The 27,540-nt window shown below is 43.4% G+C and overlaps 1 protein-coding gene across 4 annotated transcripts in view; it reads left to right on the top strand.

Moving 5' to 3' along the window:
• Positions 1 to 27,540, top strand: part of DMD (dystrophin) — a 6,960,831-nt gene that overhangs the window by 2,432,801 nt on the left and 4,500,490 nt on the right. For all 4 annotated transcript variants that reach the window (XM_069204753.1, XM_069204754.1, XM_069204752.1 and 1 more), the window contains one exon: positions 14,772 to 14,951. In XM_069204753.1, coding sequence (XP_069060854.1) covers positions 14,772 to 14,951 — 180 coding nt within the window. The remainder of the gene's footprint in view (positions 1 to 14,771; positions 14,952 to 27,540) is intronic.

The raw sequence follows: 27,540 nt of genomic DNA, 5'->3' as shown, positions 1-27,540 counted from the left end.
AGTGTGGGAAAGTCGATTATTAGTCAACGTGGATGGCAGTCATCTATTGAACAATAATGGCACTATTCCTTCCCAGCTCCAGTTAGGTCTCATTAATTTAAACCTGAACTCAACCCTTGGTAGCTATAGCACAGAGCAAGCAGAAATGTGTGAAGCATTTATTAATGCCAAAACAGTTAAAAGACAGAAAACCCAACACAATAAAAACCGCGATCTGATTTTCTAAAATAGAGAAAATGTTAATGAAACAATAGACACCAAAATGACAAAAATTGGATGTAGGGAACTGAACATTTTTCAAAGCTTAAGATGTTTCTAGCACTAAATAAACCAAAAGCACCAGCCGCAGGTATCTGGTTGCTCTAGACAAAAGTTAAGGTCTAGGTCAAAGGTCAAAAGTTAAGGTTGACCACAATGAAATGCAGGTTGGATACAGGGACCAGGTTCATCCTGGTGGAAAGTTTACCTTCTGACTTAGTCATTTTTCTAGAAACATTTCCTCATTGACAAGGTCCTTGGCAGGTTGTGGTGCCAGTTGGATACAAACAGGTTTGTCAATAGCAACCTGGTGAAGCGCAGGACCTTGTAGGAGCGTCAGATCCAGAGGGAAGTTTGAGATTATCTACTAGTTGGTGGGAAAACTCCAAGCAGGCAAAGTCCAAATCCTGCTCCCAGGAAGGCATTAATGGAATTGAGTTATGCAGACATAGAAACTTTTTTGTCAGGATCCTTTCAACAGAGTAAACCAGCAAGTTTAGTCCAATCGGCAATTTGGATTCAGGGTCTGTGACTTGGCAGTGGTCTGGTGGAAGCCTCTGGTTATTTTTGCAGGAAGTTGGGAAAATGTTTCTAAGGGCTCAGTCTTGCTGTTTTTGAGAGAGAAGGAGTACACTTTAACACAAGCCAAGGACCTTCTGAGCACCACTTGCGGATCAGGACTCTCCCAGAAGCCACCAGCAGGGTTCACGGCAAATCCTGTTGGAACTGGTCAGATGGGCTCAGCAGAGACATGGGCCTGTTGCAGCTTTTGTGTTCCTGGTGCTCAACAAGAGGCCAACCAACTAACCCTTAGAGTGCACTCTTCTGTCTTGGCCTTGGGTGTTTCTTTCCACAGGCTCAACAGCAGGTGCAGTCCTCCTTCCGTCTTCCACAGGTTCCGAAGCCGGTACTCAGAAGTGCCAATTCAATGCCTAAAAAAGATGGATTAAACCAAGATCTTTGTGACTCAGGTGAATGTTACATTGTTCAGCATTCTGTTTATCAGCTGTTCTGTTTACTTTTGTCATACTGAGTGGGAAGGGTATTCCCAGACGTGGGTCCTGTGCTCACCGTATCACTGGATTTAAGCAAGCCTGGCTGATGAGGGGTGATACTAGAAACTGGTCCCAGGATACTTGTTTCCGGTCCAGCAAGGACCTGCCCTGACAGTTCGGGCTGGACTGTTCCCATGAGGAGGAGGGTCAAGACTGATTAGCATGTACGATTTGCATATGGCTGGGCCCAAATTTGAGTGGCGTGGGAGCAAAAAAACAGTGGATTGAACCCAGATCTGTGACTGGGGGTGAGTGTTTGAAAAGTTTGAGTACTCTGTCCATCATCATTTTGTGTTGCTTAAGTTGTCCTAACTGGGAAGGGTATGCCCAGACATGGGTCCGGTGCTCACTGTGCCACTGGATTCAAGTTAGGCTGGCTGATGAGAGGTAATATCCCCAAAAAGGCCCCACAATGCTTGTTTCCCATCCAGGTAGGACCTGGCCTAGCAGTTCAGGTTGGACTGTTCCCCTGGGGAGCAAGGTCAAGACTGATTTGCATATGGTTGGGTCCAAACTGGGGATTTGTGGTTGGCAAAAAAACTATGGAGTAAGCCCTGATCTTTATGATTGGGGGTAAATGTTTGCATTGTTGAGCATTCCGTCCATCATCTGTTCTTTTTATTTTATGCTTGGCATTATTTTGCAGGTTGGGGAAACTCGCTGGCCAAATAGTGAAAATTATTCCAGGGGCAACTCTACCGACTTTAAAATAATTTCCTGGGGGTTTGGACCTAAATAGTCCCACCATGCCCTGTTCTCGCAACTTCCAACAAGACAGAACCTTTTTCTCTGATCACATCTCTGGTCATAAGGAAATGAGGATCTCCTCCTGCAAACCAGTTATGGAGCAATGGAGGCTGCTACCTAGCTACTTGGACAATGGCAGGGGTCTGTCAAGATGGGAGTTACACCTGCTTGTGACAGACGATGCCCCTTTGTAGCTTGTGCAGTTGGTAGGCACATCACCCAGTTCATCCTGTCAGGAAGATGCCACACCTCCTCCCAGCCAAGGCCTCTTGGTTCAGTTTCCTAGGTTGCCAATACGCATCCTTGCAAGAAGCCAGCTGTCTGCCAGTTGACATTTGTGGTTTAACTCAGATAAAACTACTAGAGGCTTAGGCAGGAAAATTACATTTGAAAAATAGTAATTTAAAATCTGACCCAGTCATTCAATTGGATTTTAAATTCCTATTAATTGAGACCTTGAATCATGGTTCTAGCTATTCTCAAACTGAAGTTGCCTTCCATTGCTGAAGAAACCCTCTGCGGACCCTTCTGTGCTTGCCAGTTACAGACCTATGTTGCTACCAATCCCGGGCCAAAGTCTTAGAAAACCTCATTAACAGATACCTCACTGAATACTTCAGTGACCACCAACTCCTTGACACCACTCAGCCTGGTTTCAGACCCAACTACAGCATGGAAACTGACTTTATCGCTAATACAGATGACATCTGCATGACTCTTGAAAGAGGGGATATGGCGGCCGTCATCCCCCTGGACCTATCTACAGAATTTGACAAAGTATCCCACTGCATCCTCATAAAATGCCTAATCAACATTGGAATCGAAGGACATGCACTCAGATGTATCTGCCCACTCCTGACTAGAAGGGTCCAGTCAGTTAGCCTAGCACCATACACCTTGGACCCCCGTGACCTCACCTGCGGAGTTCCTCAGGGATCCTCCCTGAGCCTGACCTTCTTTAAAACATATATGATCACTCTAGCCAGCAGCCTCCACTCTCACGATACCAGTGTTCTCTCCTGTGCATATGACACAAAACTAATTATCTCCCTCACCAACAGACACCAGTCCTTGGATTAAGTTAAATGCCTGCATGAATGAAATTACCCACTGGATGAAGACCAATTGTATAAAACCGAACACTGACAAGTCCGAAATTATGATCTTCAAGAAAAGCACATCACCGTGGGAATCGAGCTGGTGGTCAACAAAGCTAGGGCTGCCACCAGCCCACGCCAAGTGGGATCATCATCAACAACAAACTCAACATGACCGCCCAAGTCAATGCCATAATCGACTAATGCTTCCATACACTGAAGATGCAGACTAAGATTTGGAATGGCTCCCAATCAGCACACTGAAAACTGTCATGCATGCCCTTTTCACAAACAAGATGGACTACAGGAAAACCCCTCTATACCAGAATCAACAAAATCTCACCTTAAGGCTGAAGATCATTCAGAACCAAGTGGCCAGGTTTGCGCTCAACCTTCCACACAGCACCTTACCTGAAAAAGCTCCACTAGAACCGCATTCACAAATGACCACAAATCAAACTTCTCATTCACACTTTAAAGGTACTACAAAACACTGACCCAGCAAACCTCAGTAATCACATCTGCATTCACAAATAATCCAGACACATCCTGTCTCCCAGACTCTTACTTGCACAAATCTCACACATACAGAAAACAAGATCAGTCAGTCAAGCCCGCTTCACATAGCTGATATACGTAGAACAATCTGTTGCTACACACACTAAAGAGCCTCCTCCTCAGTTTTGCAAGTAGCTGAAGACCGACTTGACGGTTCATGCAGTCCCACTAGGCCCTAGGTGTGGCTAGGCTCACACCTGCTCAGTGCCAGGATAACCTCCCAGGTGAAAGTGCTACAAATCTGCACAGCATAACTCATTGTGCATTATAAGGTGTTATGTTGTTACCCAGTGCTTTCCTACGGGAGACCCAGCCTTGCCACAGTGAAAAATGATTTGAATAATTCTTCACTGCCAGGACATGTAAAACTTACCTACACATGTTCTACTTTTTGAACACCATACTCCCTGCCCTATGGGCATGTGGGGCCTTCACCAGGGGAGACGTATCTGTATAAAAATAGTATGTTTAGGCCTGGTGTAAAGTTTATTTGCCAGGTGTATTTGCAGTTTTAAAACTGCATACTTGGTCTGCAGGGGTGGACCTGAAGACATGCTTTGACATGTCAGTTGAGTGGTAGCACAGTAGGTGGTACAGTCAACTAGTGACATTTAATTTACAGGCCATGGGTGCACAGAATACCATGTACTAGAGGTATATAAGAAACTCAATTTGTGACAATTAGGGATCAGCCAATTCTGCATGTTTTTAGGGATCAGAACCCATACACTGTGTGCCGGACAGCAGCAGTCTCATGTTCAAAGTCCATACACCAGCAATAAAATCCAGCAAAAAGTATAGGAGGGGGTGACCACACAAAATACAGCATTTCCTTACACTTGGAAAACAGAAATATGTATTCTTTTCGACCTGGCTGTGCCTTATGTCACCCTAGACTGCTACATTGTATTGAACCTTTGAAGAAATGGGCAGGAACCTCTGGAATGGCTCTCGAGTGGTGTCACCCTTTCCTTCTTAACCATAGTCAACAAATCAGAATTGATCCCTCTGCATCAAATTGAAATGTATGTCTTGCAGGTTCCTGCAGTGATGTTCTCAGGTGATTCTTCATATGATGAAATCACTGGCCCAATGTTATCACAATACCATATGCAGTTCCAATGATTGCTGATGATAGTCAGCTACACACATGGTTGAAACAACAATGACCTTTGTGAAGACATCTCCACTAGCCTAAAAGAAGTTCACCTTTGGACAGGGGAGCCTTACCTATACATCAATAGCTTAAAAACAGACATTTTTAGAGTTGGAGATACCCATCTGGCCAGAGGAACCAGGTACCTCACCACCTTCAACCAAAAAGAGTGACAAGATGTAACTGTGCAGATTCATTTGCAGTTCTGCTCGGCCAGCACAACTTATTGGAAACCAAAAAATATAAATTCCCATCTAACTCTCCACAGGCAGATCTGGACTGCTTGTGTTTTTTGACCGGCCATTTCCCTTGTGGCCTGGATCTATTGGAGACAGCTTCATCAGGTAGTAACAACAGGTGTAGAGGTGATGGGGAAGCATCAGGAGAGAGTAAGAGAGTAGACAGTGAGGAGAGAGGGAAGAAGAGAGATTAGAGAGGAAGAAGGGAACAGGGCTGTTCTGATTCCAAGTCCGGCTGGCCACAGGCTTCAAATTTAAGCAACTAGAAGTTGGTTCAAGCCCAACAAAATCTCCCATATTACCCTAGCCGTCTCTTAACTGCACTAGTTTTTAGTTGCTTATCAAATAAAATAAAAAAATGTCTGCACTCTCCTCAAACTTCGGGGTGAATCTGTTTGAAAATATCTTCAGGCACTCATTTCAAGCTGATCTCCAACCCACGTGCAACGATCTAGCAATGCATATCTAATCATTAGGATCAGATCTAACAGTAAACCCTCTGCTTTAAATATGGCTTTGTCATAAATGTCCAGGTCTGGAAATAATTGTTTCAAAATATTAAATCTGAACCTAGTCCGACTTCGTTCAAGAAGTGTCTAAAAACAAGCGTCCTCAAAGAAGCCATCTCATTCATCTAATATTGTGCCAGGAATAACCATTCCTGTCACGAAAGGACAGGGTTCCTCAGTGAGTAGTCTGTCCCATCTACTGATGGAAAGGAAATGAGTTCCCCCTAACTCGCACAACCTAAGACCAATTATTCGGACAAGAGGGTGTGGGAGGCTGGCTTGGTTTGTAGTGGGTACCTTGGGTACTTTCACCTTATACCATGTCCAGTTATCCCCTATTAGTGAAATGTAGTAGTGTTCTAGCACTTTAAGCTGATAGAGGTAGCTATAGCAGAGCAGCTTAGGCTGAACTAGGAGATGTGCAAAGCTCCTGCAATACCACTGATAGTTACAAAATACTTATGCACAAGTAAAGACAATATTCAGTGTTGCCAAAAATAAAGGTATTTATTTGGGTGACACAGTAACAAAAATATCTTGGAGACCATATTCCTTCTGGAGGTAAGTATTATACACAATATATACACTAGACACCAAAATTAGACAAGTAAATAGTCATAGAACAGTGCAAACAATAGGAAATGCTATAGAATGCAATGGGAGAAAATAGGTCTAGGGGGCTACACAAACCATATACTAAGAAAGTGGAATGCGAATCACGAATTCCCCCCTAGACAAGTGTAGTGTGTGCAGAATCGCTGGGAGAGTAAGAATACAGTAAAGGTAAGTAAATTATCCCACCCCAGAGTCCAGAAAAGCAGGAGTAAAATACTGCAAGCTTCCTTAGAACACACTACACCTTGTGATATGGATTATTGCAGGAACCAACCAAGTCTGCAAACAACAACTGCTGGAATCCTGGAACTGAAGGCCTGCAAAAGCAGGGGACCAAGTCCAGAAGTCGATAGAAGTTCCAGGAAGGACAGGAGCTCCTGTCAACCCAGAAGAGGGTGCAAAAGAAGAGTCCTCGGGTAGTCAAAGACTGCAAAAATGCACCCTAGGAAGATGCCAGTGGGTTCCTGCATGATGCAAAGGATGTCCCACGATGTGAAAATGGATGCAGATGTGATTTTGTGCTGGAATTCGCCAACAAGCCTTGATTACAACAAAATTGCATTTTGTATCAAAATGACGCTGTCTGGACCCAGGAGGGACCTGGGGGCCTCAACTCTGTGTGAAGAGGAAGAGGGGGCTCTCAGCACTTCAGAGAACCATCAGGATGCCAGGCAGCACCCACAGGAGTACCAGGACACAGGGACAAAGGAGGTGCAAAATGCAGTTGGTGCAGCACAACAAACGAAGGTTCCCAAGCCTTTGGAGAACAACTCAGTGAGTTGAGTGTCACAGGATGGAGTGCTGGGGACCTGGGCCAGGATGTGCATGAAGGAATTTTGCAAATAGTGCACAGAGGCCTCAGGAGGTGAAGAAGACGCAGTACACCGGGGTACCATCGCTCTCAGGGAAGGCAAGGTCTTACCTTCTCCAAATTGCGTCAGCAGGACCTTAGGACAGTCTCTGTCAATGCGGTCCACCCTCTGTGTCCTTAGGAGCATGCTTGTTGCTGTGATAGGAGTCCAAGGGTACTAGTCGTCGTCTTAGAAGGTGCCTGCTGGAGCAGGGGAGTGACTCCGTCACCCCACAGAAGATTTATTTGGTCCTTCTGGTGCAGGATGAAGACAGGGAGTCCCCACATTGTGCACACCATGGAAACTGTTGCAGTTGCTGGCTGGAGCTGAAGTTGCAGAGGAAAAGTATCCCTTGTGGATACTTTGTTGCTGTTACAGCGGTTCCTGGAGCAGGCTGCGGTTGATCCGAGGATGAAGTAGTAGTTGCAGAGGATTCCTGAAGGAATCTTGCAAGTAGACTCTGAAGAGAACCCACAGAAAAGACTCTAAATAGCCCTGAAAGGAGGATTGGCTACCTTATCAGGTAAGGACCTATCAGGAGGGGTCTCTGACGTAACCTGCTGGCACTGGCCACTCAGAGCCCTCCAGAGTGTCCCCACACCTTGCAAAGCAAGATGGCTGAAGTCTGGTACACACAGGAGGAGCTCTGGGCACCACCCCTAAGGTGGTGATGGACAGGGGAAGGTTGACCCCCCTTTCCTTTGTCCAGTTTCACACTAGAGCAGGGGACAAGGGGTCCCTGAGCCGGTGTAGACTGCTTATGCCAGAAGGGCACCATCTGTGACCGTCAAAGCATTTCCAGAGGCTGGGGGAGGCTATTCCTCCCAGCCTGCAACACATATTTCCAAAGGGAGAGGGTGTAACAGCCTGCTCACAGAGGAAATGCTTTGTTCTGCCTTCCTGGGACTGGGCTGCCCAGACCCCAGGAGGGCAGAACCCTGTCTGTGAGGTGGCAGCAGCTGTAGCTGCAGTGCAAGCCTCAGAAAGCTGGTTTGTCAGTACTGGGGGTCCATGATGGAGCCCCCAGGATGCATGGAATTGGCTCCCCAATACCAGATTTGGAATGGGGGGACCATTCCATTATCTTAGACATGTTACATGGCCATATTCAGAGCTACCATTGTGAAGCTACATATAGGTCTTGACCTATATGTAGTGCACACGTGTAATGGTGTCCCCGCACTCACAAAGTCCCGGGAAATGTCACTGAACTATGTGGGAGCACCTTTGCTAGTGCAGGGGTGCCCTCACACTTAGTAACTTTGCACCTAACCATCATCAAGGGAAGGTTAGACATATAGGTGACTTATAAGTTACTTAAGTGTTGTGAAAATGGCTGTGAAATAACGGGTGTGTTATTTCACGCAGGCTGCAATGGCAGGCCTGTGCCAGGGTTTGTCTGAGCTCCCTATGGGTGGCAAAAGAAATGCTGCAGCCCATATGGATCTCCTGGAACCCCAATGCCCTGGGTACCTAGGTACCATATACTAGGGACTTATAAGGGTGGTCCGGTGTGCCAATTGAAATTGGTCACTAGCCTACAGTGACAAATTTAAAAGCAGAGAGAGCATAAGCACTGAGGTTCTGACTAGCAGAGCCTCAGTGACAGAGTCAAGCACTATACATACACACACACATTAGGCCATACACTATGAGCACTGGGGTCCTGACCAGCAGGATCCCAGTGAGACAGGCAAAAACATACTGACATACAAGTGAAAATGGGGGTTGCATGCCAAGGAAGATGGCACTTTTCTACAGAGGACAGCCAATCATTAAAAACAACTTTATCTGCGCAACAATTTGTCACAAGCAGAACTTTACAGCATGAAAATTGCGATTTTGTTAGCTTTAGTGAAAGAAAGTCTTGATTTTATTAAAGACACGGAGGCGAGTATTATGCTATCTTCTCTTGCTTTAATTTAAACAGCAGCCAAGAAAACTACAACTCCCAGCATTCCTAGCTGGGAAAACAACAGAAAATATGTCACAAATAAACAACCAATCAGGATAACAGATAGGTATACACGTCTTGACAGAGAGCAACAAGCCCTCTTTTCTTGCAGAGCAGTTAATAAACTCTGAATAATGGAAAAATCAAGATCAAAATAATACAGGCCAACACAGTGGAGAAAAAAAGCTTCTAGACCATAGATAACACTGAAAGTCTTTTCATCGAGGTTCGGATTCAGCATGGTGTTCTGGAACCCTTGGAAGAAGGACCGCTTGTGGACCTTTGTTGTTGTGCCAGGAGGAGCGTTGAACTGTAGAGGAAGAAGCCTTTTAGGACGTCTGGTTAGGAGTGGTAGTTGTACCTGATAAAACAAAGGGAGGGTTAAGAAAGCGGAGGGATAATACTCGCTTCTGTGTCTTTAATAAAATCAAGACTATCTTTCGCTAAAGCTAAGAAAATCTCTATTTTATCACAAAACACAGAGGCTCCTATTATGTTAGTTCAAAGCATAGAAATTAACGAGCTAGCCACATGAGAGACCGGTTTACAATAAAATGTTGTGAAAGTTGAAACATTTGACCAATCGGCCGATTTGAGAATGTCAACTAAACCCAATCCTGCCCAAAAGGCCTTGGATGCCATAGCTCCTCTGGTGGAATGAGCTCCAAAAACAGAAATGTCAATGCCTGCTAGAGTCATAATCCATTTTACCCAAAGGCCCAGAGTAGTGGAAGAGACCGGGTTATGCGGGGACATAAAAAAAGACGAGGAGTTGAGTTTCAGATGACATTCTCAAATCATTGCTTCATGAAATATACGCTCTCAAACAACTTCCCACACATAAATTTGGATGATCAGGAAAATAGGGATAAAACACCGACATCAGATTAGTTTTTGTTCTTCTTCGTACCTGAAAGAAAACACCTGCAGCAGTATAGTGTACAGAGGTCACATCTAAAGCTCTAACATCCGAAATACGTTTGAAAGAAACTAAACAAAGAAGAATAGTAAGCTTAGCAGAAAGGAATTTGAGGGATAAAAGAGCATTAGGTTGTTGTGAAAGTAAAAATCGCTAAATGACATTAACATCCCACATAGCGTTGTACTTAGGTAATGCAGGCTTAGCGAAACGTACTCCCTTTAAAAGGCAGCATAATAAAGGATGTCCTCTGACCGGTTTATTGTTAATTCGAACTCGTTCAGCGGAAATTGCAGACCTATACATGTTAACAGTTCTATGAGCTCTACCCCGAGCTGCCAGAGAGGCTAAGAAATTGACAATCAGAACTACATCTGCTGAAAAGGGATCGGCACCCCTGACCAGACACCAATTATGCCAAGCTGACCAGGCTGACTTGTAGGCCTTGGTTGTTCGGGCAGCCCAGGCCTGCCGAATGAAGCTTGCAGCTTCCTGCGAAATTCCTGGGGTTCTCCAGGAAGACCCGAAACCATCCATGCCACAAGCTGAAGAGAATGATTGATTATAAGATCGTGGGGCTGTCCCATTGGATTCAATAGGAGGGAGGGAAAAAGAGGAAGGAGAATTGGGAAGTCTATTAACAAATCTCTAGATGAGGGGAAACATGGTTGACCCTGCCAAAAAAGAGTGATTAACAAATTCCTGGTGGATTGGCGACAGATGTGCGCCAAGACTCTGGAGATCATAATAAAAGGAGGAAATGCGTAATTTGTTTGATTGGACCAGTCCTGTTGAAAAGCGTTGGTAGCTAACGCCTGAGGGTCAGGTCTCCAGCTGTAGAAGTGAGGGAGCTGAGAATTCAAATGAGAGGCAAAGAGGTCGACAGAGAAAGGACCGAATCTGGAAGAAAGATTTCTGAAAACAGAAGGGTGAAGATGCCAATCGCTGGAGTCCTGAAGATATCTGCAACACCAATCTGCAATCGTATTCATGTTTCCTGGAAGGTATTCTGCTTGAAGGGAAATCTGATTTTGGAGACAAAATTCCCATAAACTTTTCCCTAACTCGGCCAGAGGTTTTAACCGTGTGCCTCACAGATTATTTATATCGGACCGCTGAGAGATTGTCCATCCAGAGGAGAATAGAACAACTTACCTTGTCTTTGGCAAATGTTTGGATCGCAAAGGAACCTGCAAGAATCTCTAACCAGTTTAAATGCAACAACAACTCCTCTTTTGACCATAGACCTCCAGTCGACAACTGACCACAACTTGTGCCCCAACCAGTCCGACTTGCATCGGATTCTAAGACATGATCTGGTGCTGTAGAGAAAATTGCTCTGCCATTCCAGGCATCTAGATGCTCGCGCTACCATTGGAGTTCGACACAAGAATCGTGGTTGACCAAGTCCTGGTAGCCGAAACCTTTTCGAAGATGTAAAATTTTTAACCTTTGGAGTGCCCTGTAATGAAGGTGACCAGGAAATATAGCCTGAATCAACAAAGCTAGAAGACCGATTATGCGAGCTAGACATTTGATCGTAAGTTGTGTTTTGTGCAAAACTACCTGGATTTCCTTTTTTATGTGAGAAATCTTCTGGGTAGGAAGCTGAAGGGTAGTTTTGACAGAGTCTATAAGAAATCCTAGAAACTCCATCTGGCGAGAGGGAATGAGATTGGACTTCTCTTTGTTTATGAGAAAACCCAGGCTTTGGAGGAGAGAAACAAAATTCTCTAATTGATGTGTGAGAATGGACCTGTCCTGATGTGAAATGAGAAAATCGTCTAAATAAACCATAAGCCTGACACCTTGGGCTCTCATGTGTGTCACCACTGGCTTCAACACCTTGGTAAAACACCAAGGAGCTGAAGAAAGACCAAAGGGAAGGCATTTGAATTGGAAGAATTGGTCCTTCCATTGAAATTGAAGAAATGTCCTGAAAGAGTGGTGAATTGGGATGGAAAGATAATCGTCTTGGAGATCTAGACGAACCATCCAATCGTTTTCTAATAACGAGTCCCAAAGATGGAGAATAGTTTCCATCTTGAAATGATGGTATACCACAAACCTGTTGAAAAGTTTCAAATTTATCACAGGGCGATAATTTTTTTTCTTTTTTTGGATTAGGAATAAAGTACTGACAAAACCTACAGGATGAGGGGAGCAAACTTCTATAGCTTGTTTGAGTGTAAGGGAGTGAATCTCTTGAGAGAGAAGTTCTTCTTGATCTTTGGAAAAAACCAAAGGTTTTGGCTGACAATGTTGGACCGGAGTGGAATAAAGCTCTATGCAATAACCTGACACGGTTTGCAAAACCCACGGATCTGCTGTTAACCTCTGCCAATTTGTTAGAAACAAACCTGTCCATCCTCCCACCAACAATGGACCAAAAGGGTGATCTCTTACCTGAATTTTGGAAGCCTCTAGATCTGTAACCACGTCTGAATGAGCGATTCCTCTGGGGATAAAACTGTGGTTTGAACTCTTGTTGAGATGCTGCGGAGCCTCTGATTTGATTGGCCACACCTCTGTGGGCAAATCAGCCGGCAAAGCTACTCCTGCCTTTGCCGGCCCTGCCAAAAAAACGAGAATTAAACATCCTCTGCATGGACGATTGCGCCTTGTCTAATGATGTGAAGGTGGCCACATATTTACTGAGCTCCTTGATGAAGGAGTCTCCAAAAAGCTTCCTGTCCCATTTCTTTGGAAGCAAGATTGTTCAATTGTGGGTCCATTTTTAACAGAAGACTCTTCCGTCTCTCTTGTGGCATGGCAGCGTTAGTGTTATCTATAAGACAAATTGCCCTTTAGGGCCCACTTTGATAAGATAACCGGGTCGACTTTGGAACCTTCCATTCTAGGCTTCTTCTGACAAATCCAAAATTCTTGTTAATGGACCAGAAAGATGCAACAATCTGTCCTGACAATTAGTCCAGGCCCTGTCCACACCTTTTTTGGGATCGTTGCAAAATTTTTTGAAAAATATTAACATGTTAGGGTCAATCACCGGAGTGGCTGCAATATTACTGGAAAGGGAAGGTCTAGGACATTCAGACTTTAATCTATTGTGCGCCAATTTGTCCAAAGGTTGGCGTAATTTGCTGGAGACATAAGTGGTGACATGCTCACAGGGTGTCCACTCAGTGGAATTTGGGTGACGGATAATAGCAGGATCAAACATCGATTGACCTGAGAAATCTAAAATTGATTCATTCGAATTACCATTTTTAGATGACTCTCCCAGTTCATTAAGAGAAGTTTTACGCCTCTTCTCCACAGACCCAGACCGGATCATTATGTTTGGATCATCCTTATCCATATCTGAGTCACCCATGTCATCATCTGTGTCTCTCAAGTGAGGAATATGAACGGGGAAGGTAAGAGTAGTGGATGTACTTGGATCTGAAAAAGAAGTTTTTGAAGGAGAGTCTGTATTAGAGGCCAAATTGTCCGCCCTTCGCTTTTTGGGCTTTTTGGAACCTGAAGAGGAAGTATCGAAGGTCAATAATTTCTTGAATGAGGCCTCAAAGGACTTAGAAAAATCTGAACTAGAACTAGAGACCGCTTTTTGAACTGTCTTTAATAAAAGAATCTAAATTGTCTTTAAAATTTTGAGCCTCTTCGTCCTCAGAATAATTTTCCATTATAAAAACTTAAAATAAAAATAATACCTTCGAAAAAAATTAACTGTGCTGAAAGAAAAAGTAATTTTTTGGGATAAAAGAATTAATTGGGGTTAAAATAAGCCTCTCCAGTGATTTCCACAGAAACAAGCATACTAAACCTGAGAAAAAAGGGTTAATTTATCCCGGGGAGGAAACCAGGAAGTAGAGCTCCGTGTAACGAATGCTCGTCAGATGGATGGAGGCATGGCCTGGCTCCCCAGAGCAGACGGAGACTTGCTGGCTTGAGGCAGAGAGGGATTCCCTCCGTGGATGAAGCGGCCGAAGACGAACTGGGTATTCCCATGGGGAAAAGGCGGGAGAAAGGCAATAATGCGAAGCGCTGTCCGCGTTGAAGAGAAAACGAGCCAGTATGAGCGTTTCGGTCACAGAAATGACCGTTAGGACGCGTGCGCTGAAAGCGCCTGAAATAGAATGTTGAAGAGCGAGTGCAAAAAATATGCAATACTCAAAGAAACTAGTACTGTGTGAAACTAAACGAAATATATATAAATATAAACAGAACATACAAGCACAATAAATATGTAAAATGGAATGTGAGAAAAAGGTAGTATTTATCTTGACTGCGAGCAGCAAGAAAAGAGGACTTGTTGCTCTCAGTCAAGACGTTTATACCTACCTATTATCCGGTTTGTTTTTTTCTTTGTGACATATTTTCTGTAGTTTTCCTAGCTAGGAATGCTGGGAATTGTAGTTTTCTTGGTTGCTGTTTAAATTAAAGCAAGAGAAGATAGCATAATAGGAGCCTCCATGTTTTGTAATGAAATTACTTTCCAATCAGGCTAACTGAAGTCCTTTTTAGATATTCTTAACAGTTGAAGTTATTATTGATTACTTAATGAAACAGTGATATCGAATTTCAACGAGGCATGAACAAACTTGTTTCGAAACATTAATTTTTTAATACCTGAGAGAGTTTAGAGCAATCATTCGTTGTCTGATTAATGTACAGATTTTTCCAGCGATAAATAAATACAATATCACTTTTCGTAGGTTCGTTATGAGTTAACAGCCCCACCCCTCAAAAATACTCTTTTTCGTATGCACCAAACTGTCAGCTGCCACTGTACTTATTTAAACCACATAAAATGAGAATTTTGAGATCATATGTTTGTAATGATTTCTTACAGGCAACACAGAAGGAGATTGAAAAACGACAACAACAACTGAAAAATGTAACAGAGCTGGGTGAAGGGCTGAGAGCGGTGCTTGGAGCGAAGGCAGGCCTGGTGGACGACAAACTCAGCCTACTGAACAGCAACTGGATCGCTGTAACGTCTCGCGCAGAGGAGTGGTTCAGTTTGTTGCTGGTGAGAAATTAATAACTGAATTACCGACATGAGGGCCAGGACGTGAAATTGCTGTCAGAAGTGATTTGAAACAAGAGTTGGACTTCGTGTCTCAGTTTTTTCAGTGTTCATTAGTACGCATTTTAGTGAGTTTACATTGCACGATTATATCGCATTTGCAGTGGAATGCACACGCTATGGCGCATAGTTACCATACACATCACCAAGTTGCTATATTTATCCTATATTCGTTGTGCAACATCGTGTTTACAAGTGTAAACAGAAGCAGCTGGATGGAAGGCCCCTTACAGACTCTCAGGCACATTCCTGTTCTTGAGGTCCCCGTGCTAAGGATTCTTCCATTCCCACTATTTCACCAAGCAAACGAACAGGTACTTGAAATTTAGCGTCAACCTTTCTGCAAGCAAACCTTTCCTGTTTGTGCTGCCAGGCCACTCCGTTGCACGGTTAAAGGCAACATACGCAAATTAAAAGAATTTGTTGCACCCACCTGCTCTCTTCTTCCTTTATGTGATATATTCAGAAAGAGAGGAAGGCCTGTGTAACCTACCAAAATGTCCTAAACCATTCAAATGGAATTCTGTATGATTCATTAAGGAAATACGCTTACATCTTAGCATTACATATGACAGCATCTATTTAATACATTCTCGTGCAACATAATGCAGCATCCACAAATGCAGTGTTGCGCTGATTGAGAATAGGACAACACCATATCCACAGCGGGATGGCATCTCCCACTCTGACCCTAGCGTTGGCGCACTATTAGGCTGCTGAGCACCACAGACACAATAGTGAAATGATGTCTAGTGAGTATAGTCTGAGGCTAATACTATGCCTAGACTAAGATATGTCTTACAATGCAGTACACGTGCAAAGTCGGACAAAAAGGAGACATAAAATGCATTTCTCTTTCATAGCACCTATTTCAAAAGGGATGTTAGTTTTTGAGGCAAAACCTTGCCTACTTTTGTAGTAGAGTGCTATGTGAGAACTTTAACCACACACCAAATTAGAAAATAAAATATAATGCTGGGTCGCGATTAAGAACGCACTGTGATCTTCCAGCCACAGACTGTAGTCACCCTCTTGGGATTCAGAGATGGGATTCAGTTCGAAGCGCATGCACAAAATGCCCAGTTTCTGCGCATGAATAAAAAGGGGGATTTCACCCCTTGATTCCCCTTCTAGGACCCTCAAGTGTTATGCGCCAAGGACACAGTTGGTGGTGTAGAGCGTTCCCGCATGTTTCGAGGGCCTCATTTGATAACATAATTTGAAAATTTGCATGCAAAAAACATTTCACTTATTTGTAAGGGAAACACTGCAAATAAAGGAGGGAGTGTCCATGTGTTGATACTGCTGAAGTCGAAGTGTGCGAGCATGCTGCCTATTCTGTGATGTTTTATTACACTGGGAACACAGTTTACCTTATGTGGATCTAGCACTATTCAGAAAGATTTCAGCTACTCCAGGAACATAATGTTGCCTTTTAGTGTCCGTTAACATGTAAAAAGTTGTTTGAAAAGTTATTTGTGTGTTGAGTAACCTATGTGGATCGTCCATGACAATGCTATACGCCAGCCCATCACCTTTTTTCATTTTCTGTTGAGTGGTTTTGACCTCTGGACCTCGTACCAAAGAATACATTGTAGTTGGGTAGGAGAACGTAAAGTAAATTACATTTTATTTAATTAAGTTGAGTACTTCATTCCCCTACATACAAACGGGCATACATACTACCTTGCTGACTCACATCTTCTCTAAACCTAGCTGCATCATTTACAAAGCCGTCACAACTGGCATCCCATCTACCTGGCAAATAAGGTCACCATGTTCAGTGACTCTTGGAGTATAAGCAGTCAGAACACCAGACTAGAGAGGAAGCACTGTCAAAAATAATAATTAAAAAACAGCACCAGGGCCTCTCCATTTCTGTACTCAGGAAGTGCAACTTATGCCTTGTATCAATCAAGGCAGCCATAACCCTTCTCCAATTTAGAAAAGAGCTAAAGATACACTTCTTTAAAACTTTGGGGCACATTTGCTAAACTTTCAGGCAATGCACTGCAGCAAGCAAAGTAGTTGTGGCATGTTGCGTGAAAGGGATAGAGCAGAAATGCTCCATATTTATAAAGATATGAAGCATTTCTGCTCTCTCTTTTCATTTACGCACTGTGTGCAGCCTGGCGCCAATGCAGGCACCCATGCACCATAGTACAAGTGTGCCTGCATTACAGGCAGGATTGTTTTTGTGTAGAAAGGGATAACTTCCTGCACATCAACAATCATTAGAGAGATTTCAGCACATGTTGAAAGAGGAACTAAGAAGGAGAATTAAACATATTTCTGCTTGTTATGCCTCAATTGGGAAGGCATAGCATTTTGACCCATTCCCAGGGTTACACATCTTTATGAATCTGGCAATGCAACAAAACCCTATGGATTGATGTATGGGAATTCCCATGCTCCGCCCTTGGAACCCCTCCCGAGTTGAAATGTAATGTAAGGCAGCACACGCAGCTGCCTTGTGTTATATTTCTTTACAAAGCCACACAAGGCCATGCAAATATACCTTTGCAGGACTTTGTAAATATTATTGAAGCTTTTGCTCTGTCCTTGCATTACTTTGCCTGACTCAAAAACAATGCAAAGACTTCGTAAATATGGACCATTATATCATAATGAAATTACAATCCACTTTCATGCTTACAAATCAGCTATCCCTCCATTCACACATTGACTGTATTTCTGGTCTTGATCCAGTGTAGTGTTCTGCTGCCTTTTAATCAGGTTTGCGCTACATATATATAATGCATATGTGCATAGATACATTAATATTTTTTAAAGCTGTTGATAATATTCTGTGCAATTAATGTTCCCTATATGCCAGATGAAATGCTCTCTCAGGGATTGCCTTGCCTTTAAGCCACATGCGTTGAGTTAGACTAATTAAAATGCAGTAGAACGGTGTACGCGCTGCAGAAGAATGCACAATAAAACATTTCAAAATATCCCACTCTCTTTTGTGAATCGGACATTTGCACATTTAATAATATGATTATGTGGTGGGATGCAAAGCTCTTTATCCTAACTTAAGGCACTGCCGAAGACCACATCACCAAGCCCTCAAATAATACACATTTTGCCTCTGCTTTTTAATCCTGCTCCACATTCTGACACTCTCCCCTTCCCTTAACCAAATATGTCAATAGTCAATGTCATCATTTTGTCCGGCTGGTTTTAATCATCGCATGAGTTTTTTTGTTGGATTCTACTAGCATTCTGATCAAATGACCTAATTGCATGTCACCTTATCAAGAACCAAGATACGATGCCATACATCTCCCTATTTTAGAGGTTTGCACTGTTAACTCCCTTCCCCCCAGTTTTCAAGCCAGAAAATCTTAAAATGACTAAGAAATGTACAGTGTAACAATGATAATTCGTTTTGTTAAAATACCTTTTAGTGGGCACAGTTTAACAGTGGGGAACAGCCTTTAGCACACAATCTTTAGCATGCACAACGTTTACCATGCAGTTTTTTCATGCAGGTAAGTACCATGAAGCTATTTTTAACTTTTACAACATGATACTTTGCCACGCAGGTAGGCGTATATTTTCTTAAATAACATTATTTTTTACGATATTATTTTGAAAAAAGTGGTAAAAGTGTGGGTTATGGGGTGGGTAGAAGTTAAAGGGGGTAAGGGTTAGTTTAGGGTTCATGGGTGGGTAAAGGTAATGACTGGGAAGGGTCATTTCTGCGTTTAGTGGTGGGTGGAGGCAAAGGGAGATAAGAGTGATTTTAAGATTGGGGGGGCCGAGGGAAAGAGAGGGAAGGGTAATTTTCGGGTTTAGGGATGGAAGCAATGACAGCTCCCTCTGCAGCTATATGGGAGAAGGCAGGAGAGCAGCTGGGGCTGCAGGAGCCCTGGACCTTCACTCACATCCTTGAACGAGAGACCAGCTGTTGGGTGTCGCAGGATCCAACAAAATAGCAAAAAAAAAAGAGATTAGGGTGGCTACTCCACAAGCAGGGAGCCAGCAAGCCTCAGGGGGCCTGTGGCTCCCCTGTGGCTCCCACTAAGAATAATGGACTAGGGGTGCCTGGGCCTGGCCAGAAAGAGTGTTTTTGTTATTTGGTGTAAATATGTTCAGTAGAACTCAGTCTGAAGTTCTAAGAAAAAACACAAAAAGAAATAAGGGGGTATGGTTGGGGTACCCTGAACCGCTAGGCCTGGTGGCCTGAATCTTTTTTTAAAGGGAGAGAGCACACAGACCCTTCTCTCCCAGCTGAAAAAGGCCCCGGGGACCCCAATCCCCAGGGCTACACAAATAATTAAGGGAAGGCTGGTAAGTGGATCCCCTCTCTGAGCCTAGAAAGGCCTGGGGACCCACACCCAGGGCTGGTATGCTGTCATTTTAATAAAGGGATGGGGGGCTGTGCAACTACCTCCAAGACTGAAGAAGCCCTGAGGATCCCATTCCCCAAGGCTGAAGATCACATAGATGGGGACGGGGGCCTTTGCCCTCCTCAGAGCCATACCATGGCCCCGTGGACCACATCCCCTTGGGCCAAATGAGGAATGGTGTCCAAGAGTCCCCAATCCCCAGGACACTGTCTTTTCCATGCCCAAGAGAAATAGCAGGCGAAGAGTAATGTGTTCCCACCAGGCGGTATTACAAAGCTGCTTCCGCAGGCTGGGAAAACAATACTTTTCACTGCCCGCACTCTCAGACATGAATAGAGTGACTTGCTCCCACCAAGCTGGAGCAAAAGAAAAACTGCTCCAGCAGGGTGGAAGCAAAGTTGGCTCCCACTGCACCCATATGGGTGCAGGCAGGGCAGCCAGCAGGGCTGCGGGGGCCCTGGGCATCTGCCTGCACCACTGTAGGAGAGACTACATGTGGGTTGCCCACCAAATCAGCAAACAATGATTAGGCCTGCTTGTGCACAAGCAGAGAGCCTTTGGGCTGAGGGGGCCCTAGGGCTCTACTGTGGCCTCCATCAGGAATAATGTTCTGGGGTGCCCCAGGTAAGCATCCCTTAAATAAAAACAAAATGTTGGCGTCTGTGCAGCCTGAGAAATGGGACCACTTGCCGGGAGTTGGCAGAGCCCCATGGGCATTGGGGCTCAACCTGTGGTCCTCTATTAAAAAAAAAAAAAAATACAGTGAGTGTCCTTGGTGGGATCGGGACCCCCAGAAAATGTTTAAAAAACAACACAAACCACCAAAAATGAATTAAATGAGCTCATTTATTATTAACTGCTCTTTCACTGGACTCGCCATATTGCCCTGTGTGGGCAAGATATATTTTTGTTTGTTTTTGGTGATCTCCCTAGAAGGGGCAGGGGTACCACCAAATATATATATTTTTAATGTTGTGGGGTGCTGCAGTTAGTTCTGCAGCCCTCCAGCAACATAAAAAAAAAACACTAGGGGACATATTTATGACCCTGTTTTTGTCCCATTTGCACCATGCAAAATGATACATGCACTAAGCAAACCTTAAGTGAGATTTATGAAGTCACACAAGGCTACTTTGCGTAGCCCTCAGCAGCTCCATAAATCAGGAGTAAAGCAATGTAGTCCAAATAGCTGGATTGCCTTACTCAGCACTAGGGAGGTATTCAGTGGGTGTTCCCACACAACTCGCATTGTTTTTGACACATTTCCAGATTTACCAGAACTGGTAAACCTGGGAATGCACCAAAAATAAATGCCTTCCCAGGATAGGCATAACAAGGAAAAATATTTTTATTTCTCCTTGTTTTTTCCTCTTTCTACATATGCTGCATTCTGCAGCAGACATGGAAAGAGGTAAAAAGCCTCAGGAGATTGTTTTTCTGCAGAAAACTACCCCTTCCTAGACAAAAATAGTCCTGCACACATACATGAAACACAAGACTCTATTGTGGTTGTTTTTAATGATTGATCTTTTGGGCTGAAAAATGTTAAAAGAAAGTCTTGCAGACATTTCTGTTTTAATAAAAAACAAAAATGGCTCTGACTGTTTATTTTTACATTTTGCAAACACAAAGTGTAAGAATAAAAGCTATGTAAAAAGAATGAAAAAAAGAAGAAAGAAGAACAAGTAATAGACGGACTGCTGAACAATATCAAACATTCACCCCCAGTACAGATATCCGGGCCTAAATCCATCGTTTCTTTTACTAACCATGCTGTTACAGTTTGGACCGAGCCATATACAAATCAGTCTTGACCCTGTTTCCCATGGGAACAGTTCAGCTCAAACTGCCAAGCCATGCCCTCCCTAGACTGGAAACAACCATCCTAGGACTGGTTTCAGGGTATCCCCCTTCATCAGCCAGGCTAGCTTGATTCCAGTGGCATGGGGAGCACGGGACCCACATCTGGGCATACCCTTTCCATGTGGGGTGACAAATGCAAAAAGAACAAGTGATGGACGGAATGCTGAACAATGTCAAACATTCACCCCAGTACAGAGATCTGGGCCTAAATCCATTGTGTTTTTGCTACCCACGCCGTTCCAGTTTGGACCCAGCCATATGCAAATCAGTCTTGACCCTGTTCCCCATGGGAACAGTCCAGCACAAACTGCCAAACCTGGTCCTGCCTGAACTGGAAACAAGCATCCTAGGACCAGTTTTAAGGGTATCACCCTTCATCAGCCAGTTTAGTTTGATTCCATTGGCATGGGGAGCACGGGACCCACGTCTGGGCATACCCTTCCTACTCGGGGCATCAAATGCAAAAAGAACAAATGAGGACAGAATGCTGAATAATGTCAAACATTGATCCCCAGTACAGGGATCTGGGACTAAATCCATCATTTTTTTTGCTATCCATGTAGTTGCAGTTTGGACCAGCCATGTGCAAATCAGTCTTGACCCTGTTTCCCATGGGAACAGTCCAGCCCAAACTGCCAAGCCAGATCTTCCCTGGACTGGAAACAAGCATGCTAGGACCGGTTTCAGGGTATCACCCTTCATCAGCCGAAGTAGCTCAATTCCAGTGGCATGGGGAGTACAGGACTATTATGTCCCTTCAACCTTCGTTTTTTTCAGTGAGTGAAAATAAATATGTCTATAGATAGAGCTCTCTATGTCCAAGAAAGAAGTGACTCAAACAGGTGGACTCCCCAAAGACATAAAACGTATTCCCACACAATGTTTTGCGTTCTTCAGGTAATATAAGATGGTTTGCTCAGTAGCTGCACAGTTGACACTGCTAGATTTTCAAAAAGCATCAAGAGTGAAGATTCCAGTAATCAGGTGGTATTGTCAGTGGTGTTCAGTCCACGTGGATAACGTGATTTTGAATGGTACATCTTGACGTTTTCTCGAGTCCAGTAATTCTTCCTTTAAGACATGTTCCACAGAAAAAGTCTTCAAATCTTAAAGTAAATGGTACACAAGGTTAAAATGTTTGGATACTGGTAGGGCAAGTTACTTATTCATTATTGCTGATTAATGGTTTCTGAATTGTGTACGGTGGTCATTCACTGTTTGACCTACGTATTGTTATTTACAGCTTTGGCTTTAGCACTGAATCACACAAACAATGCATGTTGAGCATCATGTAAGATGCTGTCTTATTACATAGATCATTCTTGTTACAGAACTAGTTACCAATGATGTTTGTAAAAGGTATTCCCACATGATGCACCATTTAGAGTCCTAGCAATGAACCCCTGCATTTGTTACAGTTTGCCTGAGTTAAGCTCTCACAGTAAGAGATAGTATAAATATATATATATATATATATATATATATATATATAAAAATGTGTGGTAATGTGGTCTGTGAGATATTGCCATTTGTTGTAAAGGTCAATGTGTGGTAAAAGCTTAGGTAATAATGGCATGAGTGGTAGTGTCATAGTGTAGAGCCTGTGGAATTTGCATAAAACTAAAAGCACGCCATTTTTTTTTTACTCTGTTCTTAAGTTCACTCCACCCAGTTAAATTTAGTGGTTATGTGAATCTTTGGTACTCTGAAGTCATTTTGATTAAAAATAGGACACACTTTACGAAGCACTAACTAAATTAAGCACGTTTTTTAGTTGTTTGTATCATTATATTGGGGATTTTAGATCACTCATTTAAAGTGGTGTCTTGAATGAAATCATCTGGACCTATCAATGGTAAAAATAATTTATCTAAAATCCCTAAGAATTCGGCATGAGGCAGTTGAATTTGCAAAAACTTTGTTCTTCTTAGTTAACAAAAACCTTGTCCTCAGGAAAGGGTTCGGAAAATGCTTGTTTTCCTCTGTGGCCTGAAAAGAGACTACCATGTCTCTAAGAAAAGGTGACAAATAAGAAACATGTGCATCCCATATCGGGTTTGGTATTTCACGATTTGTTTGACTTGTGCAGATCCATCAAGACATCAAAGTGAGCAATAGATCATGTCTGCATTCTTGAAATCATAAAATGAGATTGAAATCATGACTTTGGTGTTGTGGTAACATTAAAGAGAGAGTGATAAAAATCTTCATGGTAGTGGAAAAGCACTTTCACTGCAAAAAAAAGCATTTGGAATTTGAAAATTACAGTTTCAACACAAAATTAAAATTTTAAGCTGTTGATTTTGAAACACAGTAGTGATTTTGCAATTATTGCAGAAGAGAATATGGGGAATTTACAAGTGTAATGCAGGAGAAAATAGATGATTTACATATCTTAGAATGAAGCCAACAGTGCCACTGCAAGTGCTCAAATGTTTTTCACATTTGAGACATTGCATACTTTGGTTGGGTGCATTGCCTGGCCAAATGGAAGCTACATGATTGGGCACAGAATGTACTTTATTATAGTAGCACAGCACCAAAAATATTATATAGGTAATACTCCCCTAGGAGGTAAGTAACACACAAGATATATATACACTAGTAGTCAGAAATAGGCATAAAAAAGTTAGAAAACAGTGTAAAACAGTGTAAGACACAATAGAGAATAATTAACTTAGGGGGGGCAGAAACCATATACTAAACAAATGGAATGCTAAAGTTAGACCCCCACATAGGTAAGTGGAATGTGTAGAGGGGAGCTGGGGGTACCAGGAAAGCACAAAGGTAAGTACCACAACACCCCCGAGCAACCATGAAAGCAGGAGTAAATTATTCAAATTTCCCCAAAACACCCACTAAGAAGAAAATAAGAGAATTGGAAAACCCAGAGATGACTGCAAGAAACCAACGATGGATTCATGAAGAAGAAGACCTATTGAAAGAGGGGACCAAGTCCAGAAGACACAGTAGAGTTCAGTGGGGGCAGAAGCCTCTACCCACCGAGCTGAGGATGTAGAAGTTGGTCGACGGTGAGGAAGGAAAGTCAGCACTACAGCCCTGGAATCTGAGTTGAGTTCCTGTCCCATGCCGGAAGGAAGATTGCAGTCGGGTTTGCATGTTCAGATTCCACCAACAAGCCTTGGTACAGGCAAAACTCACGGTTGCAGAAAAATGGTGCTGCCGGGGACCAGCAAGTCCCAGGAGGACTCAACCCAGGAGGGGGATTGGGAAGAGGCCCTCAGCATCACAAACAGACACAGAAGCACAGGCATCACTCATAGGAGTCCCACTAGATGGAGACACTGAAGTTGTAGATTGAGCCCATGCAGCATTACGAAAAGGAGTCCCACGCCGCAGGAGAGCCATTCAGGGATCTGTGTATCGCAAGAGGGAGTGCTGGGGGCTAGAGCTACATGATGCCTGAAGAACCCTTGGAGGAAGTACCAACAAGCCTTGGTAGCTGCAAAGAACGTGGTGCAGAGGGATACTGTCCTGCATGGGAAGGCAAGGGCTTACCTCCACCCAAGTGGGACAACTGGTAGAGAGGACTGAAGGGACTACATCTGACCACCACCTGTGATGCAGGATCCATGCAGCTCAGGAGGAGAGGGGATCAATGCAGTAGGTTGTCATTGTAGTTGGTGCCTGCAGATGCTGGGGCATTACTCCTTCACTCTAAGGGAGATTCCTTCTTCTTTCCTGTGCAGACTGAAGACGGTCTGTCCTCAGAGGATGTACGATTGGGTAAATGTTGCAGAAGCTGGAAGGAGCCGTGGAAACAATGTTACAGGTGAAGTCTTTGTCATTGTTGCAGATTGTCGGGTCCTGAAGAGTCCAGAAGCAGTTTCCTTGGTCAGAAGTGAAAGTGGAGGTTACAGGGGAATCCTGCTGAAATCCTGCAAGTCGAATCTGATAAACCACCCAAAAGAGAGACCCTAAATAGCCCTGAAAGGGGGATTGGTCACCTAGCTGGATGACTACATATCAGGCATGAGGCAGAAGAAGGGGTAACCATGGCAAGAAAGAGGGTACTTTTCTACAAAAAATAAGACATGTGGGTTTAAGTATTACATGTCCTAACAGTGAAAAACTCTTTGTAATTCTTTACTGTTTTAAGGCCTGTCTCTCCCATTAGCTAATACTGGGTTACCTTATTACATTTAAAAAATGATAAATTTAGATTGACAGCAGGTAAATATAAACTGTTTACACTCATATGACTTGTAATTTTAAGTCCTCTTTAATGGTAAAGCCAGATTGAAAGTCACAATTCTTAAAATATCCCTTTTAGAAAGTTGGCATTTTCTTTTACTAACCATTTGTGCCTTCTATCAGTGTTCGGGGTCACACAAATGTGAATGGCTCTGCTGTTGGGGTTTGTGTATTGATTCCAGACAGTGACTCTAAGGGGGCTTGGGTGTGGACAGGATGGTCCATCCTGGCAGGATGACTGAGAGGCGCTATACCCAACCCCACTTTCACTTAAAAGGACTCTTCCTCTCACACACACAAAGGAATCTGACATGAATCCTGCCCTTTTTTTTATCACCCCAGACTTCTTGTAGTCTTGACAGCAGAAGGTAACCTCTTTCCTGAACCAAATGTGGGGGCAGGACAGGGTGCCCCTCCCCCATACTCAAAAGCTGCCACCAAGTACAAATATTGGACCTACAGAGCCACTCTTCAGAACACTCCTGGGCCTTTGGACATTACAGAAGAAGGACTGACCTGCTGCCACAGGACTGCCCCTAGTGCTAAGGGCTGCCTTTCTGTCTGATAACGAGAACTGGACCTGTTTACCTTTATACCAGACTAACCTGTGTGACTCCAAGGGTCAGTTGGGGGACCTCCTGTGTGAGCTAGTGGGGCATACCTGCTGCATCTGGATTTGCCTGGCCCCGCAATTGAACCTGTCTCAGTCCTGCTAGCCTCTGCTAGCGTGAGTTCCTGATCCCCAAGAAGAGTCTCCCCAGGGCTTGGTGTCTGGAATCAGAGAGTACTCTTCCTTGCTTAACTGAAGGTTCCATAAAATTCAGCAAGAAGTGACACAAAGACCCACAAAGCCTAGCTGCACAGCTGACCGCTACATTAGGATCAATGCTGAGTGATGCAAGGCCTTGTCACATAGCTGAAGGCTTTATCTGATCTGAGGCCAAGTGAGGCAAAGCCTTGCAAAGCAAAACAGCACATACCTCACACCAGGGCTATATGGTAAAACTCCCAGTGGGCCAGACTTGGTTATGTGCTCAACCTGTGCTCCATCCTGGGAGGCCTAAACTTGTGACTTTGTCCCAACCCAGCATTAACAGATGCCAACAGGTGCTGCTTTTTGCTTCCTGGCACTAATTTTATTTTAACCTTTAAATTTCAATATCTCCAATTCTACACGTTGGATTTTTGTTGATCTGATATCATCTTATTCAATAACATTGCTCTATTTTTCAAAATTAGTTTAGGATTTTCTTGTGTTGTGTTTTCACTTTACTACTGTGTGGGTCTTGCATATATACTTTACAGATTGCCTCTAATTTCAGCCTGACTGCTTTAGTTCCAAGCCATCAGAATGGTAAGCACAGGTTAATTTATTTATCTGTGGATCACTCTGACAAAAGTAGTGATTGTTGCTCGAATGTGGCTTCCACCCCCGCAACTAATAACCCAGTCTCTTACAGCCACTTAAAAATATTATTATTTGGAGTGGCACAAACTAAAATCACAAATGACATTATTTAAGAGGTCATTGATTACAATAATTAAGGCATTACCAAATATATTCCTGTCAGTATCACAGTAGATGAAATAAAATATTTTTCTAATCACAATGTGAGGTCTATTTTCCTTCCTCTAGAAATGGTATTTATGTCGTAGGACTCCTGTTGTAGTAACAAGACTGCTGGATTTTGGGCGGCAGCACCACCGAGAACAGCTGTTGGCCTAACCCCTTTGACTCGCTAGCCTGGCATCACCTGTACCAGAGGTGGAAGCGATTTATGGTAGCCTATTGCATGACACTCTCACTCCTCAGCGAAGTTGCGGTAGAACAGATCGTACCCCTTTCTCTCAGTTATACTAATCTCATACACGCAAAGACAAACAGAAGTTGAATCTTGGTTCAGTAGGCTTCACTGAAGCAAGCGTGTTCTATATAAAAAGACATGAATTGCAATTGTGATGACAATGAAACACAACACTAGTACAGCAGTGACCAGGAGAGTGAAACACAGGAGGAGACCCACCATATTGTCACTATATTGTATCTAACATCCCTACTTACAATGCTACGTTTCTACATGAGAGCAAATAGCACT

Source organism: Pleurodeles waltl, chromosome 8, assembly GCF_031143425.1.
Source record: "Pleurodeles waltl isolate 20211129_DDA chromosome 8, aPleWal1.hap1.20221129, whole genome shotgun sequence".
Classification (NCBI taxonomy): domain Eukaryota; kingdom Metazoa; phylum Chordata; class Amphibia; order Caudata; family Salamandridae; genus Pleurodeles; species Pleurodeles waltl.
This window is presented reverse-complemented; position numbering and strand designations above follow the sequence as displayed.